Here is a 16243-nt window from a genome sequence, read left to right on the forward strand (position 1 = left end):
TTGACTCAAACTTTAAACTGGTCGTATGTTGTTTCTTTTTGCCGGGACATTTTTTAGTCACAGTTAAAAATACTTGTGCAGTTTACTTTTCTAAATCCTACATATTCCAAGCCAATAAGGAGCTTGATTGTCTGCCCTTCCTTATTAGCCATTTGTTGATCAATTAAATAAAGACTTTCCTTTATTTAAATAACTTTAAGGCAGACCAGATGTCTTTGATTGCTAAACCATGCTGAAGAATTTGTTTTCCATTTCCTTTGTAGCTCTATTTTCTTGAAATTGCCAGCAGAATCAGCAATCCGTATAATGCTCCTTTTGTTTTCTTTCATTGTTTTCTTCTTTTTGTTTTTATATTTTAATGTTGCTTTTAAAATAGCAGTCTTGTGCCTGTGCGTAGTACTCCCACCTAAAGAAAAGTCTGGATTTCATTGCACAGGCCTTTTTGTGGCTTTCACGTCATGTTCAACAAGATAAGATTACAGAATTGACTGGTGGAAGGACTGTGGAGAGGGCACAGTCAACCTACAATTTTGTATATGCCCTGCAAAGTCTGATGAAGAGGAGCTGCCTTCTGGTGTCAGGAGGAGTCCTGATCGTTTAGCAAGAAATAAACTATGAATCTGCTGGCCAGAACATGCGCTGCAACACTTTCTGACTGAAGAGGTGAGGAATGCTGGTCCTTCAGAAAAGAGAAGGTACTTTCAAATAAGTTTGCTGCAGAACCCTTAGGCCTTGGGTGATTTGTTGTAAACTTCAACTCTTATGTCACATAGATGATTACTGATGTTTAGGAAAAGTTTTTGCAACTTCCGCAGCTCCTATTATCATTTAGTTCCAAGTAGCTTCCACCATGAAGTGGTTTCTGGCTAAAAGACTGACTTCTTGATGAGACGAATGTCATGAAATTTTTAAAAATTAACTGTTTACACTTACTAGATTTCAGAAATACTCAAAGCTTGGATGCTGTTTGCTCTGGTGTTTTGTGATTACTGCTGTTGCTCCAATAATAATAGTTACTGATGATGATCCAGGTACCTTTATACTGGAATGCCACACATCATGATTTCATCTAAATGTCTGAAAGGTACAGTGTCTGCCTGATCTGCAAACCATAAATTAACACAACAGAAATAGATGCAGTTTTCCCCTATATACTATAAACTCACCTGGGTTTCTCATGATGTGTTTTACACTGTTGCTGTAACATGTACACTCCATTATGCATGTTATCTTGTGGTCCCTGACTTTTGATAGTGAATGTTGACTGTTCAGCTGCTTGAACTCATTGCTCCAAGAGCAAATACAGTAAGTGAAAGCAATAATATCCCATCAATCACACTGCATAAGTCAGGGAAGTAGTCTTTAAGTGCAGAATTGCTGCCAGCAAAAAATAACCACATAGAAAATATCATGTCCACAACATAATGGTGTGGTATGAGCATTAATTTTTGTCTCTTTTGCAATTCATGTGTTCCCATGCACAGTTAATTGTTATGAAATGGAGGTTGATCCCCCTGATAACTAAAATTAAAACATTCAGAGGCTCGTCCCACCCTACAATCTGTTAAAAGATGTGTGAAAAGTGATATAACTTGCCTCTTAACCTCAAGCTATTACAAAAGAGAAGTTAAGTGAAATTGACTCCTGACAGTAACTCCATAATCAACAAGTAACAATTTATTTTTCTAACTCTCTAACAGTGAAAAAATAACAGAACCATCAACAAAATGAACAATTGCCCCTTAACTACTAGCTATTCCAAAATAAAACAAAATTCTAATGATATGCTGTTCCAGCTTCTATAGACCAAAATAATATTTTTTAAAAAATTAAAACCTAATCTTTCAAAATTACATGCAGAATACATTTTCTAGAATCTTCTGTGGCATCTCCACTGATCTTCAGCATGGAATGCCTTTCTCTGTCAAATTCTTGTGTCAGGAATATTAGCTAAGAGTGCCACTGCATTTTTGATTAGATAATGATTACTCTGAGAGTTTAGGGAATTTTGAGAGAACAATTATATTCTCCTAAGAACTGATGGTTGTTAACTCTCAGGTGACAGTTGCTCTCACACTGATTTTCAAATGCCCTCTTCCTTTATACCTTTGACATATCAATTTCTTATAATAGGATTAATTCTATGTTATCAAAATCATCAGATTTAAACTAAATTGGTTTTTGGTCTCCCAGTGCTTGGTCTAAAATAATTGGTGGATATTCAAAGAGATATTCTGAATCAGAAAACCGATATTCAAAACAAAACTGCTGCCTGGATTGCCAACCATACAGCATTTTATTTTTTATAAAGTGTTTCAATTTTAGGAGGTCTATGTACCTGCAAACCCACAAGCTGCCCACAGACTTTTTTTTGAAGCTCAAAGCACAGAAGAAAACATATCTTTTAAAGGGACCACACACTCTTCCCACCTATTATTTTACAGCCATCAAATTCTAATGTCCTGCCTTCCAATCCACAAGTATCATATCCAACTTCACAGTATAATTACAAAATAATTTTTAGTCCCAGAGGCACAATAAATCCAATCCATATTTGCCATAAAACTTGTAATCAAACCTGACAAGTAGTCAGTACTGTAACTCATTCCAAGAATAGTTACAATGTTGTATATGCTTGGATTCCCTGACATATGTAAACATGATTTTTTTAATGAGCAGGTATATTGTCAGGTAGAGTGTAGTATTTCCAATAAAATTATTAACATAATATAGAGAGCTGAATCTACAGCTCATGTTTATCTCATTTTTCGTGCCACAAATACCCTTTTCCAGAACTTGGAACAGAACTTCCAAAAGTTCCTTTGAAGAGTTTGATTTTTAATGTAGTAAAAACAAAAATTCCCCTTATTTCTGGTGATTTAAAACAAAAATAATATATTTTAAACAATTTCTGCTGATTCGTTAATCAGGAAGTTCACTTGAAGTTTTACTACACCTGATAGTGTGAGTAGTTAGTTTTACAGCAAGGTAGAGACCTGGGGTGAATAAAGTCAGAATCCATTTAGAACCACAACTAAAACACAACCAGATAATAAAGAAAAAGAACATTGATAAATGCTGGAAATCGGAAATTAAAAATATAATATAGAGAACAAAAATTCAACAGCACTTTCAAAACATAAATCTTATAATTTCAGGCATAGATCATTCATCAGAAATTTAAGCTGTACTTATTCTTAAAAAGCTCATTGCAAGTTCAGTTCTACTTGTATTCAAGCACCTTCCTAAACAAGTGCCGAAATGCCTGTTTGAATTTTACCCACTCATTCAGGGGAAGTGGGTTTCATGTCTGGGTCATAATTTTAATGTTGCTCTTGAGAACATGGTGGCTCAGAGTTGCATTCTTGAGCCATTGCAGTCCGTTTGGCATAGATACATCCACATTGCTGTTAGGGAGGGAAATCCAGAGCTTTGTCCCAGCCACAGTGACACCAGAGTGATAGTTCTTGATGGCAAGTGGCTTGGAGGGGCCTTTGCAGGTGGTGGAGATCATTGTATCTGAAAACTTGTGGATGTGGCACCAAAAAATTGGATGGTTTTATCCTGGATTGTGTCAAGCTGTTTGAATGTTACTGAAGCTACAGTCAACCAGACAAATGGAGAGTATTCCTTCACAATCCAGACTTGTGCCTTTGTAGATGGTGAGGGGTGTTTAGGAGGTAAGTTACCCACCTGCAACATTTCCAGTGTCTAAACTGCTCTAGTAGCACTGTACACATAGGATTCCACTTCAGTTACTGGTTAATAAGCCCCCAGAATGTTCATATTAGGGAAATTAAATAACAGTATTAAATGATAGAACAACGAGTAACAATGGTTAGATTTTCTCTTTCTGGAGATGGTCATGGCTTGGTAACTGCATGATCACAATATTAAGTACCAGCTGTCAGCCCAAGCCTGGATACTGACCACTTCTTGTTGAAATTCCATATAGACAGCATCCACTTCTGAAGAGTCACAAATGGTTCTAAACATTGTGCAATCATCAACAAACATCTTCACTTCTGACATTATGTTAGAGGGAACATAATTGATGAGGCAGCTAAAGACGATTGGGCCTAGGACACTATCCTGACTAGCTCCTGCAGAGATGTCCTGGAGTTGAGATGACTGACTTGCAAAAATCATAACCATCCTCCAACCTCTCCCCCGCAGAATGGGCAGCCCTCCGCTCCAACCCCAACCTCACCATCAAACCCGCAGACAAGGGTGGCGCAGTGGTAGTATGGCGCACTGAAATCGCTTTGCAGAACACCTCCGCTCGGTTCGCAATGAACAACTGCACCTCCCAGTCGCAAACCATTTCCACTCCCCCTCCCAGTCTTTAGATGACATGTCCATCATGGGCCTCCTGCAGTGCCACAATGATGCCACCCGAAGGCTGCAGGAACAGCAACTCATATTCCGCTTGGGAACCCTGCAGCCCAATGGTATCAATGTGGACTTCACCAGCTTCAAAATCTCCCCTTCGCCCACCACATCCCAAAACCAGCCCAGTTTGTCCCCTCCCCCCACCACACCACACAACCAGCCCAGCTCTTCTCCTCCACCCACTGCATCCCAAAACCAGTCCAAACTGTCTCGGCCTCCCTAACCTGTTCTTCCTCTCACCCATCCCTTCCTCCCACCCCAAGCCGCACCTCCATCTCCTACCTACTAACCTCATCCCACCTCCTTGACCTGTCCGTCTTCCCTGGACTGACCTATCCCCTCCCTACCTCCCCACCTATACTCTCCTCTCCACCTATCTTCTTTTCTCTCCATCTTCGGTCCGCCTCCCCCTCTCTCCCTATTTATTCCAGAACCCTCACCCCATCCCCCTCTCTGATGAAGGGTCTAGGCCTGAAATGCCAGCTTTTGTGCTCCCGAGATGCTGCTTGGCCTGCTGTGTTCATCCAGCCTCACATTTTATTATCTACCATCCTCCATTCTGTTAGGTTTGCATCTAACCAGCAGAGAGCTTTGCCCTTGATTCCCATAGACTGTAAACTTACTTAGGCTCCTTGATGCCACAATCAGTCAAATGTTGTAAAAACATTAAATCAACAAGGATTGAAGAAATGCAACTTGCCACTGCATTTGGTCAGCTCCATTTTGTACAGATATGAATTGACACTTTGTTGCAGCATAAACAGATTCATAATTAGCGAATTACAAGGCAGAACTTGCATTGCTGCAAAGCAGTTTCAGTGCCAACAAAGGGAGTCACTTTAGGCAGACATTTCAAGAGAATTTGGAAATGGTAATTGAGGGGTTGGGGCTTAGAACAGGAGGAAACTCCCATCATTTTGGATCCACAACCCAGTCTTGGTTCCTTTGAATTTTGCAGGAGGAGGCGTGACAGCAGGACTGGCTACTAGCTGCTGGAATTGGTAGTCAATCAAGATCTTCAGAGCTTGATTAACCATGTTGGGAGAACACACAAAATAGGAGAACTCAATATTTGGCCTCTTGAGCCTGTTCTGTCATTCAATAAGGCTGTTTTTGCTAGTATTTCAAACTCCACACTCCCATTTATGCTCAATAAACTTAGATGCCCTGGCAGAACAAGAAACAATCTAACTCTATCTTAAAAAATATTCAATGACCTCGCCTCCCGTGCCTTTTGCAGTGCACAGTTCTTTAAGCATACAATGCTTTCAGGGGAAAAAAAAATCTAATTTCTGTCATGGAAATGCAACCCATAATTTTAAAACTGCATCACTAGTTTTAGACCGATCCATAACAGGAAAAGCCTTTCTACATCCACCTGGTCAAGACAATTCAGAACATTATTTGGTTCAATCAAATCATCTCTCACTTTTTGCAACTCCAGTAGTAGAAACAAATCCAGTCTGTCCATCTCCTCTGCATAAAGCCAACCATGCATTGCCGGCATCAACGCAGTGAATTCCTCTGCATTACCTTCAATACATTTAAATCCTAAAGTAAGAAGACCAAACGTACACGTGGTATTTCAAGATGAGGTCTCACCAATACCATTTTATAAATGACATATATCATCCTTACTTTGATTATAGTGTTATGCAGTGGAGATGAGGTCAACACCTCTCATAATTAAAACTAAAACACCTAGAAAAAATTGCCTCATCTTATAATCTGGTAAAGGAAATGTAAAAAGTGGTATTTCCTGCCTCTCAAATCTCAAATAAAGGAGATGTGAAATAAAATGAACTCCTGATGGTCACTCTACAATCAACAAGTAATAGTTTATTTATCTAACTCTACCAGTTAACAAATTAATAGAACTGCTAACAAACTAAACAATTCTCCCTTAACTAGTAGCTATTCCCGAATAAACCAAAATTCTAACGTATGCTGTTCTAATAGATACAATTCCCACTTACATAAAACAAATTAATAAAAAAAATTTAATATCTCAAAATTAGAGTCAAGATAAGTCTTCCAGAATGTTCCTTACTTTCTCCACTGTTCTCCAGTCAGGAACGCCTTCCTCCATTGAATTCTTGTGTCAAGAATACTGGTTAAGAGTGCTGTAGTACCTTTATTTAGATGGCGCTTACTCTGAGATCTTAGAGATTTCTGTGAGAGCCAGTGAGTTTCTTTTCAGATGGCAGTTTGTTCTTCCACTGATTTTGAAATGACCTCTTCTATTATACCCTTGATGATCTATTAAGCTCTGACAATAAGCTTGGTTCTAAATTGTCAAAACCATCAAATTTAAACTTAATCGTATTTTGATATTTAGGGTCTAGTTTAAATTAATTGGCTAAATTCAAAAACCTGTTCTCATGGTAAAAATGCTGCTTATAGATTTTTAAAATTTCTTAGCCTAAAAAAACCCACATCATCTTTTAAAGGGACCATACACTCTTCCCCACTATCATTTTACAAACATCTACCCAACTTCATAACAATAGCATCCCATAGCGTTCTTCATTATGTGTTGTACCTTCATGTACTAAACTTGTTGTGACTCAAGAGGTTCCATTCAATCTTGATGCTATTTGATTTTGGGGCACTTTCTCCTCATGTCTTACAGCCCTAACCTTTTTGCCCATTTGTGCATTTCAATTTCTGGCTGGTAGATGGAAATGGTAATGTTCAGTATGGTTCCTGACTCTACATTTAATCCTAATTCTCCAATTATTATTTCTATTAAATGCAATGAAAATGAACATTGGGATTCATTATTGCTCAATTTACACAACTGCACAAAATTAAAACTACTACTCCCATTATGTTGTCACCCTTTTCATCTCAAGTCTAAAGATTTCCCATTATTCATCAAACTATCACTAATATTTACATCCAGCTAATTTGGGCCAGATTCCTTTGTACATTTGTAAGTGCTGCTTTTTCCAGGCATTCATTATCCCTTTTTAAACTTACAGAGCTATTAGGTACTTCCAACATTAATCACTGTTAGTGTATATGTTCTGTAGAGCATACTCATTTATGCATTAATAGCAGAGCATTCTAGCTCCAAGAAAGTTGTCCATTTGATAGCCCCTGTCAATTTTATAAAGAGGAAACGAAATTCTCTCCTTTTAATGCACAGATTATCTAGTACACAATTTTCTGCTAGTCAATGTTTATGAACTGAACTGATTGTAAATGGTATTGTAAATTAAAAAGTTGAAGCATTATGATTAAATTTCATAAGAATTATTTTAACAAAGGTATTAACTCATTTAGTGTGACGGTGAATAACCGAACAATTTTGTTATCATTCAGCATTTTTATTTTGTTCTTTCAGACTATTCAGAGGTGGAAAAATTTGGAACGTGCCTTTGTGTGTGGTGACCACAGTAGAAGCACATAAAGGAATTAACTACTAGGAAGTGAATGATTTTTACTTAAACAGTGCACAGCTGTCTTACTGTTCAGTGAAGTGCAATAAAAAGATGATATTATATTTTGGAGATCTAAAGCTAGACTAGAATTCCTGTTAGCTACATTTTGTCTTAAAAAGAACAATTTAAAATCCTTACCATGGATTTGGAAGAATGTAAGTTCATAATTTTCATCAATTACATGTTTAACATAGCACAAGTCAGGACAGAGTAAGGTGCAATAATGGATTAGTTAGGTCAGTAAATTGGCCCATTCATTACAACTAAATAATTTGTATTCATATAGCCCTTCATTCTGAGGAAGTCTAGGACAATAAATAGGTTGAACTGCAACAAACAACAGTGAATTTGGGCTTGGCAAGATTCCATTGATAGCAAATGAATGAAAATAATTTAAGCTATTTTTAGAAGCAGTAGATTTCTATCTCAAAATATGACTAGCTAAAATTACGTGCTAAAATATACTAGTTTAAAGTTTCAGCTATATTGTTGCAACTATTGTAGAATATTGCTGTCAGAAGTGTGAGTATGGTTTTAGCTGTTGATTCAGATGCAGGCTCTGGTTGCTTTGCTGTCTTGCCCTGACCAATACTATAAATGGAGCACTTCTGGCTTGCAATGTGCCTATTTGTCCTGTCATCTGGAAAATTTGAATTCATAGCACCTGACAAATGGATACAGCACTACTGAATTTATTAGCTATCACCTCTGCTAATGCATGGAAATCTAACTAAATAGATGAATACAGAGTGCTGATAAAAATAAGATATGAAGGAAATAATTTTTGAAAATGTGCAGCAGCTTAAACACTGACTTTTCCTTCTGGCTCCAGTCAAATTGAATACAGATTAATTAGATCATAATCTCATTAGAGTGGGATAGAGGCATACTGTCATAAGAGACTCTGCACATTGCTGGACTATATGTTCTGCAGGAATGCTGAATGTCAACCATGATTGCCCAATATTAATGTCTCTCCAATTTTAACCTCACAAAGTTTTAGTTAGAAATGATGCTATAAATAAACACAATCTAGATTTTCCACTCTCAAGAAATAATTTATGCAAATAAAGAAATCAGCAAATCAATTATTTTAACATATTTCAAATCTTGCAGTTTATTAGTGTACTCCAGTGTAGATATGCAACTGAGACAAATATATGTTGAAATGCCAATGTTAAAGTATATTTCCAGACAGGCACTAGGAAATGCAGCTGGATAGTAATCCACAACAGGAGTGATTCTTTGCATTTTATCATGATTTCAAACTAATACCAGGGAGAAGCAATTAATACCCAATTTTTAACTGCACATAGTTTAATTAGATAAGAAAATTTATACAAGTAAATGGGTGCACTTAACGCATATATTCCTTGTTCAAAAATCTATGTTTATTGCTTCAAAGAAAAATATGATGGAACAACTTGTTTCTTATTTTAGGATGGTCAAGCGCATGTAATTCCTACAACAGACAACTTTTGCATCTGCAAATATTGAGCTTTGTGAATGAAGATATCCCCAAGGTTCAATGAAATGGCTTTACAGAATTATATGATGGATCTACCTTCCTTGTTTACCCTCAAGGCATCATAAAGAACAACAAATCAGTTTCTATATACCTGTACTGAGATGTTCTTTCAGCCAGTTTCAGAGAGAAAGCTGGTTTCACAGACATGCTTTTTGACATTGTTCCTTGGAGATTACAAAATTGTTGCATTTGCTCCACTGTTTCAGCCTTATCCATGGATGACAAACTGATGCACTACTAATTTGTTTGTTATGGACATGGGAAGAGAAATAATGTGAAATTCCCAGTTCCCTTTGCTTACTGTCAGCAATCAGTTGTGTTGTCTTTTCAAAGGTAGACATGTGTGTGTCAAAGACCCCTTTAGCATGTGGTCAATTTGAATAAATAGCAGCAGTCTTTCATGGGTCTTACAATAAAGAAAATTCACCCTGACAAAGTCGAAATGCTACATTTTTCACATGGTACGCCATCAAGAAAGATACCATTTTAAAAAAGGTCCATTTCTACAAGTATTAAACTAAAAGAACAGTCAAAAGTCCACTTGTTTAGCAAGTGTGATGCTGCAAAAGAGGGCTCTTTGTCCACTCTTCAATTGTGATTCTGTTGGGCTTAAAGTAGCTAAGGTCAGATATGGAGATGAGAGATAATGGGAACTGCAGATGCTGGAGATTCCAAGATAATAAAATGTGAGGCTGGATGAACACAGCAGGCCAAGCAGCATCTCAGGAGCACAAAAGCTGACGTTTCGGGCCTAGACCCCTCTCTGATGAAGGGTCTAAGCCCGAAACGTCAGCTTTTGTGCTCCTGAGATGCTGCTTGGCCTGCTGTGTTCATCCAGCCTCACATTTTATTATCAAGGTCAGATATGGAGGTTGGTTCAGAATTCCCTTGAAAAATGAATGTTAAGCAGGTCGGAATGTAAGGCTCTTGTGACTCCTACACCAGGAGGCCAAATTTATTTAGACATGGACTGAAATGTTTGGAACCAGCCTGAGAAACTTTTACAGACTTTGCAGTTCTCAATTCCTAAAAGAAAAAGAAATGATACAGCCTCTTTCCTGCTTTTTTTTTGGTAGCCTTTAGTGATCTTTTGATGGTGGCACATGTCTTTTCTGGATCTTTAGATCAAACTTTCTTATTTCCAGTCAGAGGTGGTCAACTCTCTAATTCTGATTTGTCTAACCAGAATGGCTCAGAAGGTGAAAGGCATAGCTAAACCATAGAAGATAGTTGGTGGTCTTTAAATTAACTGTGTAGATAACTTTTATATCTGTAGTGATTGGACCCATGACCAGGTGAATCTCATTGACAAGGAGATCCTTGATTGGCCCAGGTTAACAAGTCCAATCAGGAAGCGCTGGCTGACAGTTAGAAACAGGGGATTTGAAGAGTCTCCTGATCTGAGGGAATGTCCTTGAGTTGGCTGCTCAGAATCCATGTACAAACCACATGTAAGTAAAGGGTGACTTGATTACAAGACACTGGCCTCTGTGCAGTTATTTCAACATCTTTTTGACGAAGCATTAAACTTAGAGACAGGAAGTCTGGAGATTGATCGCTATGTGTTGGAAATGGATGTTGAACAAGGCAGGTGAATTCCAAAGATAACATTTCTTGGGTATTTCCACTTCTGACTGGAGACAGAGTGACTCAATTAGAATCTTCTGTAGGCTGAGATAGTCTTAATTGTGTAATCAGGTCACATGACTCTCAGCAGCCATCTTACCACTTTGTCAGTCCCCAATTTAAACAAATAAAAGGTGGCTCCAGAAGAAACCCAGTCCATCTTTGAAATTATAAATAGGATGTATTTTCAATCACCATGATAAGAGTACTGTCAGCAGTAGGAGCCCAGGAATCAAGTGTACTGACTACAGAATCACTTGCATCCAGATGTGCTGGATTCAAATTTAAGAAAATGATCTTACAATATATAAAAGCCATGACCAACCAAACCTACACACACAAACACAATACATGGCTCAATTTAAGAGAATTCTTAAAAGGTAGTAACAATATTTTTCAATGACCTTGGGTGTCTCAATTAACTTCATTGGTGTTTGACTATATGAGCCATTACATAAAAACCTAAAGAACTGCAGATGCTGTAAATCAGGAATAAAAACAATGTTGCTGGAAAAGCTCAGTGATATCTGGCAGCATCTGTGAAGGAAAAAACAATTAACGTTTTGGGTCTGGTGACTGAGGAAGGGTCACCAGACCCAAAATGGTAACTCTCTGTCTTTTCTTTCACAGATACTGCCAGACCTGTTGAGCTTTTCCAGCAACTTTGTTTTTGAATTCATTGCATACCTTTTCACTGGAGTTCAAACAAGTGAACCACTAATTTGCATGTATCTTAAGTTGCTGTTAAAGATCATACTTTCGGTTATTACTTTTCACTAATGAAGTAAATAGCAGTAAAAATGACCTTGGTCATACTTCAAAGAGGAGAAGAGTATAGGTAAGAATTAGGAGTGTAGTTTAGACTTGGTTTAAGGGCTGGATTGACTACATTTTGTAGCAGCATGTGGCTGTAAAGCTATAGTTTCGATATCTCTTGTTTTGGCATTGTAGTGGCATAGGATACCAACCAGGAAGAGGCGTAGTCACTGAAAGAGAGGAATGTAGCATAGGTTAAGAGGTAGTTAACCTGACTGGTGAATTAAATGTTGTGAGGAGCCAAAGGAACAGCTGGATCTTTGAGAATATGTGCACAGATCATTGAAGGTGGCATGCAGGTGGAGAGAGTGGTTAATAAAGCATAGTCATTATAGTCTTACCAGACAAGAGGGCTGCTCATTCAATGGAGAGAGAGAGACAACTGGTGGCATTTTAACCTGAGGGTCAGTGTGCCTCAGATGAGGGGAGAGATTGAGAAGGAGAATCCTTTTACAGTAACCTCAGCCAGCGTAGGAATGAACTCTATCATAAGCCTGCAGTCTAGCTAACTGATCTAATGGGGAGCACAGTATAGCTTTTCAGCTGGGAGTTGTTTCATTTTATATAGAATTTGAGTGTCGTACACATTTTGGCAAATTCTAAAACCCACAGTGTGATAGCGCAGTTTTCTTACGTTTGTAAAATACATGGATCTGCAAGATTTTTACACATTTATTTTGAAAACCATTGTTTGAGGGATATATTTGGTTTAAATTCTGTTTAGTGTTGAAATAAAATCTGATGTGGATGGAGTTGATTCATTGTATTATGATTCAAATATCTTGAATGACAGAGGTACAATCAAGGTCACCATTACTTTCTACACAATGTATGTTTACTAGTCCAGGAAAGCCAACGTGAGCATCCATATTGCTTCCAGACCTTTGAAGAAGCTGCCAGAAAAGCAGGTTTGGCTAAAATGCTTGCCAATATCCCACTGTTTCTCAGTTTTGTTATTGTTTCCCAGCTGAGAACAACAATGAAGTGTTCTTTGTTTTAAATGTTTTAAAATGTCTCTACAGATTTTACCAAGCAGGCTTGCAGTCTGAGAGATTTTCTATAGCAAAAAAAGTAAAAAGCAGAAACGAAGCATCATAGCAATAATGTTAAAGACAAATACTCAAACAAAGCAATGTGCTTTTTTAAGATAAGCTACCATTCTTGGCAATTTGAAATTATATATATGGGTTTACATTGAGTATGGCAGGTCAATTGCTCATAAACCACAGTATCAGTGACTTGCAGGTTCACAGCAGACCACTGGGGATTACAAAAATGATCTGAACAGTCAGTGTGAAATGGTTATCACCAAAGTGTATTAGCTATCAGGGGCACCTCTCCAAGAGACTTGACTCTGAACCGAAACAAATTATCCTGACTTTATATACTGTAAATCATTTCAGCCAACATTTGGTATCTTGTATACAGTTGCAGACAGTTATAAGTGTATTCAGTGATGAATAAGGTGCAGGTCTTTGCAACCAAACCCTTTTATTTTATTATATATAACATTTACAGAGGTAAACAAAAGAAAGCATTCGCAGAGCTTTAGAGATTCAATCCTAGCTCCAGCAATGTGTATCAACATAAGCAGGAATCACCAATAGCATATCCTAGAAATTTGGAACTTATGCTTGCCTTTGATCTTCCCTCGTCATTAATTCTATCATATTAAATCATCATCCCTTAACCATTATTGTTTCTATCAACAATCAATGACTAACATTTGTCTTAACATTTCGCTATCAATATTTTCTTCATTCTCACTCTCCCCTACTCTAAGTCTCATTTGGATACCATGCTTAGCACAGGTTGAGAAAGACTGGGATATCACTTATTTGCTCACTACACTAAGACAGGCAAAATTCAGAGGGAAGGTCTGCAGAATGGTTTGACTCATTACTCCGAATGTGTTACAGAGTTACATTGTATGTTGTGGAGGGTCCGTGCATATTGCATTTGCTGCCCTGATAGTCTTCAAGCCTTGGCTTGGTCATTTATAGCTAAGTTACAACAACTACTTAAGGATATCGGCTTGGAAAACAAAATTACCTGTTGGCATGGAGCAAAGCCACCCTTGGGCTGTGTGGTGCAATACTTCAGTAGAACTTGATGAAAGTTATTAATGTTCATCAAAGCTTTTTTTTAGTCAGTATCCCTCACACTCTGTTTCACCACTGATTTGTGGTACTGCAATAAGCTTTGTGATATGGGTGTATGAAGCTGCAAAGGATTGAAACAGGCAGTGGTAAGTTGTGGCTCATTATCAGGGATGACGAATCTGGAATCTTTGTGTGAGAAAGATGTTTCTCAAAGATGTTATCATGGTCTCTGAAGTGGGTAGGTTTACTATCTGAGATTTGCTCCTTCGAACTTGAAGAGTATGGCACCAAGGTGTTTCTAAGGCCTGGTTGCAACAGTTACGCCTAAGCCCACTACTAGGAAATGCCCAAATGCCCCAGTGTCTCTTCTTAAGGATGTTCTGATAGAGAAACCCGGAAGAACTGCGGATGCTGTAAATCAGGATCATAAACAGAATTTGGTGGAAAAGCTAAACAGGTCTGGCATCATCTGCGACGAAAAAAAATCAGAGTCAACGTTTCGGGTCCAATTACCCTTCCTCTGTGTTCTGAGGAAGGGCCATCAGACTCGAAACATTAACTCTGATTTTTTCTTCATAGACGATGCCAGACCTGCTGAGCTTTTCCAACATCTGCTTTTGTTCTGATAGACAGTTTATGACACCATCAACTGCTCTTGGTACACCAAAATGTACATCAAATCCCTCAACTCATCTGCCTTGGTTGAAAGACTCTGCATTAAAATAAATTTCAGTCATCTTTGCAGTGCTCCCTTGTGTCTTAATTTAATGATATATGCCCTGCCTTCCAGATCTATTTGATTTTTCTTTGCTATAATTGTCTGTGTATCGCCTTCACTGTGCCACCATTCCACATACCCCTACCATATCAGATGTTGGCCCCATTATAGCTCAGGTACAACCATCAGACTTGCACAGGATTAAACATCCCCAGAAATGGACCCAGTGATCCAGGAATCTGAAGTTCTTCCTCTTGCATTGACTCTTCAGCCAAGCTTTCCTCTCTCAATTCACCTATTCCTATATTCACTTGTATGTGACACCAGGAATAAGCCAGAGATTACAAACTTAAAGGATCTGCTTTTCAATCTACTACCTATCTCCGTAAATTCTTGCTGCAGGTTCTCATCTCTCTTCTCCTGACTTCATGGTAATAAGGTGAGCCACTGTCTCTGATTGTTCACTTTCCCCTTTCTGAAATCATTGCAGCTGCTCAGCAGCATTTTCCACCCTGGCTACAGGGAAGAAATAACCCAACCTAGAGGCTTGTCTGAAGCCAGCGAAATACCTCTCTGTATCCCTCACTATTGATTATTTCTACTATTGTTCTTCCTCTCTTTCTTCTCCCTCCTTCTTTGTGTTGCTGGGATCTGGTGCAGCACGTGCAAATCACTAGTAAATGGTCATGCTCAAAACCCTACACTCAGTCTGATCAAACTGATGGCATTCCCTGCAGAAAGAGCCATCCATCTGGCAAAAGTGTCTAAGATTTCCCATATATTACAGTATGTGCAACACAATCTGAAGCATTAACTTATGGAAGAATCTATGGAAGACTTAGACTCTGTACTGATGGATGATGAAGTCTCAGGAAAAGAGTTGAAAATAAGTTGAAACCTGTCTCTTATGTTTAAGTGATAATTGGTTTTTACTTTAACAGAGATGCACTATCCTTTTGCTTGCTGTAATTCACAATAATTTAAGCATTTGAGGCTTTTTGCCAATTGAAAAAGTTTCCTATGAGTGGAGCTGACTATCCAGGAAGACAGCAGGGCACTTAATGGCAGCAATTTGAGAGTACTGGATTCATTTGGTGAAGCAAGCAATTTAGTGACATTAGATATCGCCTAGGGTGATCTTTTGTGAAAGATGAGACCAAACAAGTAGTCTTTCATGGTCCTGCACATTTTCAAGCTGTTACTATTACACCTCATAAAATTATATGGAGTATCATCAGATAGTTTATCTATTCTGCTTTATTTTTGTGGGGTTGAACATAATAAATAAAAATTAAGGAAACTACAACTGGCAGAAATGCTGAGACAGTTATTACATTTTCAAATGGCTCCATTTAGAAATGCTATTAAAATATTTGAAGTTATGATACTTCATTGCTTCTGCCACTCTGGAACACTTAATTACTTAAAGTAGTCAAGATTCACTCTAACCACATTATCCACATATTTTTTGAGAACAGTTAACTTAGGCGTTGTCACAAAAGTAATGTTTCTGCAGGAAACAAACCCTACATCATGCCATTTCCACAATAATTTGCATTATTTAAACCTGTAAATGATAGCTTGATTTTCACTCTGGGTAAAGTTTTTCTAAACA

At 38.0% G+C, this 16243-nt stretch overlaps 1 protein-coding gene across 1 annotated transcript in view; it reads left to right on the top strand.

Annotated features, from left to right (window-relative positions):
- ntsr1 (neurotensin receptor 1 (high affinity)) overlaps positions 1-10026 on the top strand; it is a 107433-nt gene extending 97407 nt beyond the window's left edge. Inside the window, exon 4 of the mRNA XM_059652762.1 lies at positions 9279-10026. Within this exon, the coding sequence (XP_059508745.1) occupies positions 9279-9297 (19 nt within the window). The 3' untranslated portion in view covers positions 9298-10026. The remainder of the gene's footprint in view (positions 1-9278) is intronic.
- Positions 10027-16243: the final 6217 nt, after the last annotated feature.

The sequence above is a fragment of the Stegostoma tigrinum genome, chromosome 19 (assembly GCF_030684315.1).
Source record: "Stegostoma tigrinum isolate sSteTig4 chromosome 19, sSteTig4.hap1, whole genome shotgun sequence".
Classification (NCBI taxonomy): Eukaryota; Metazoa; Chordata; class Chondrichthyes; order Orectolobiformes; family Stegostomatidae; genus Stegostoma; species Stegostoma tigrinum.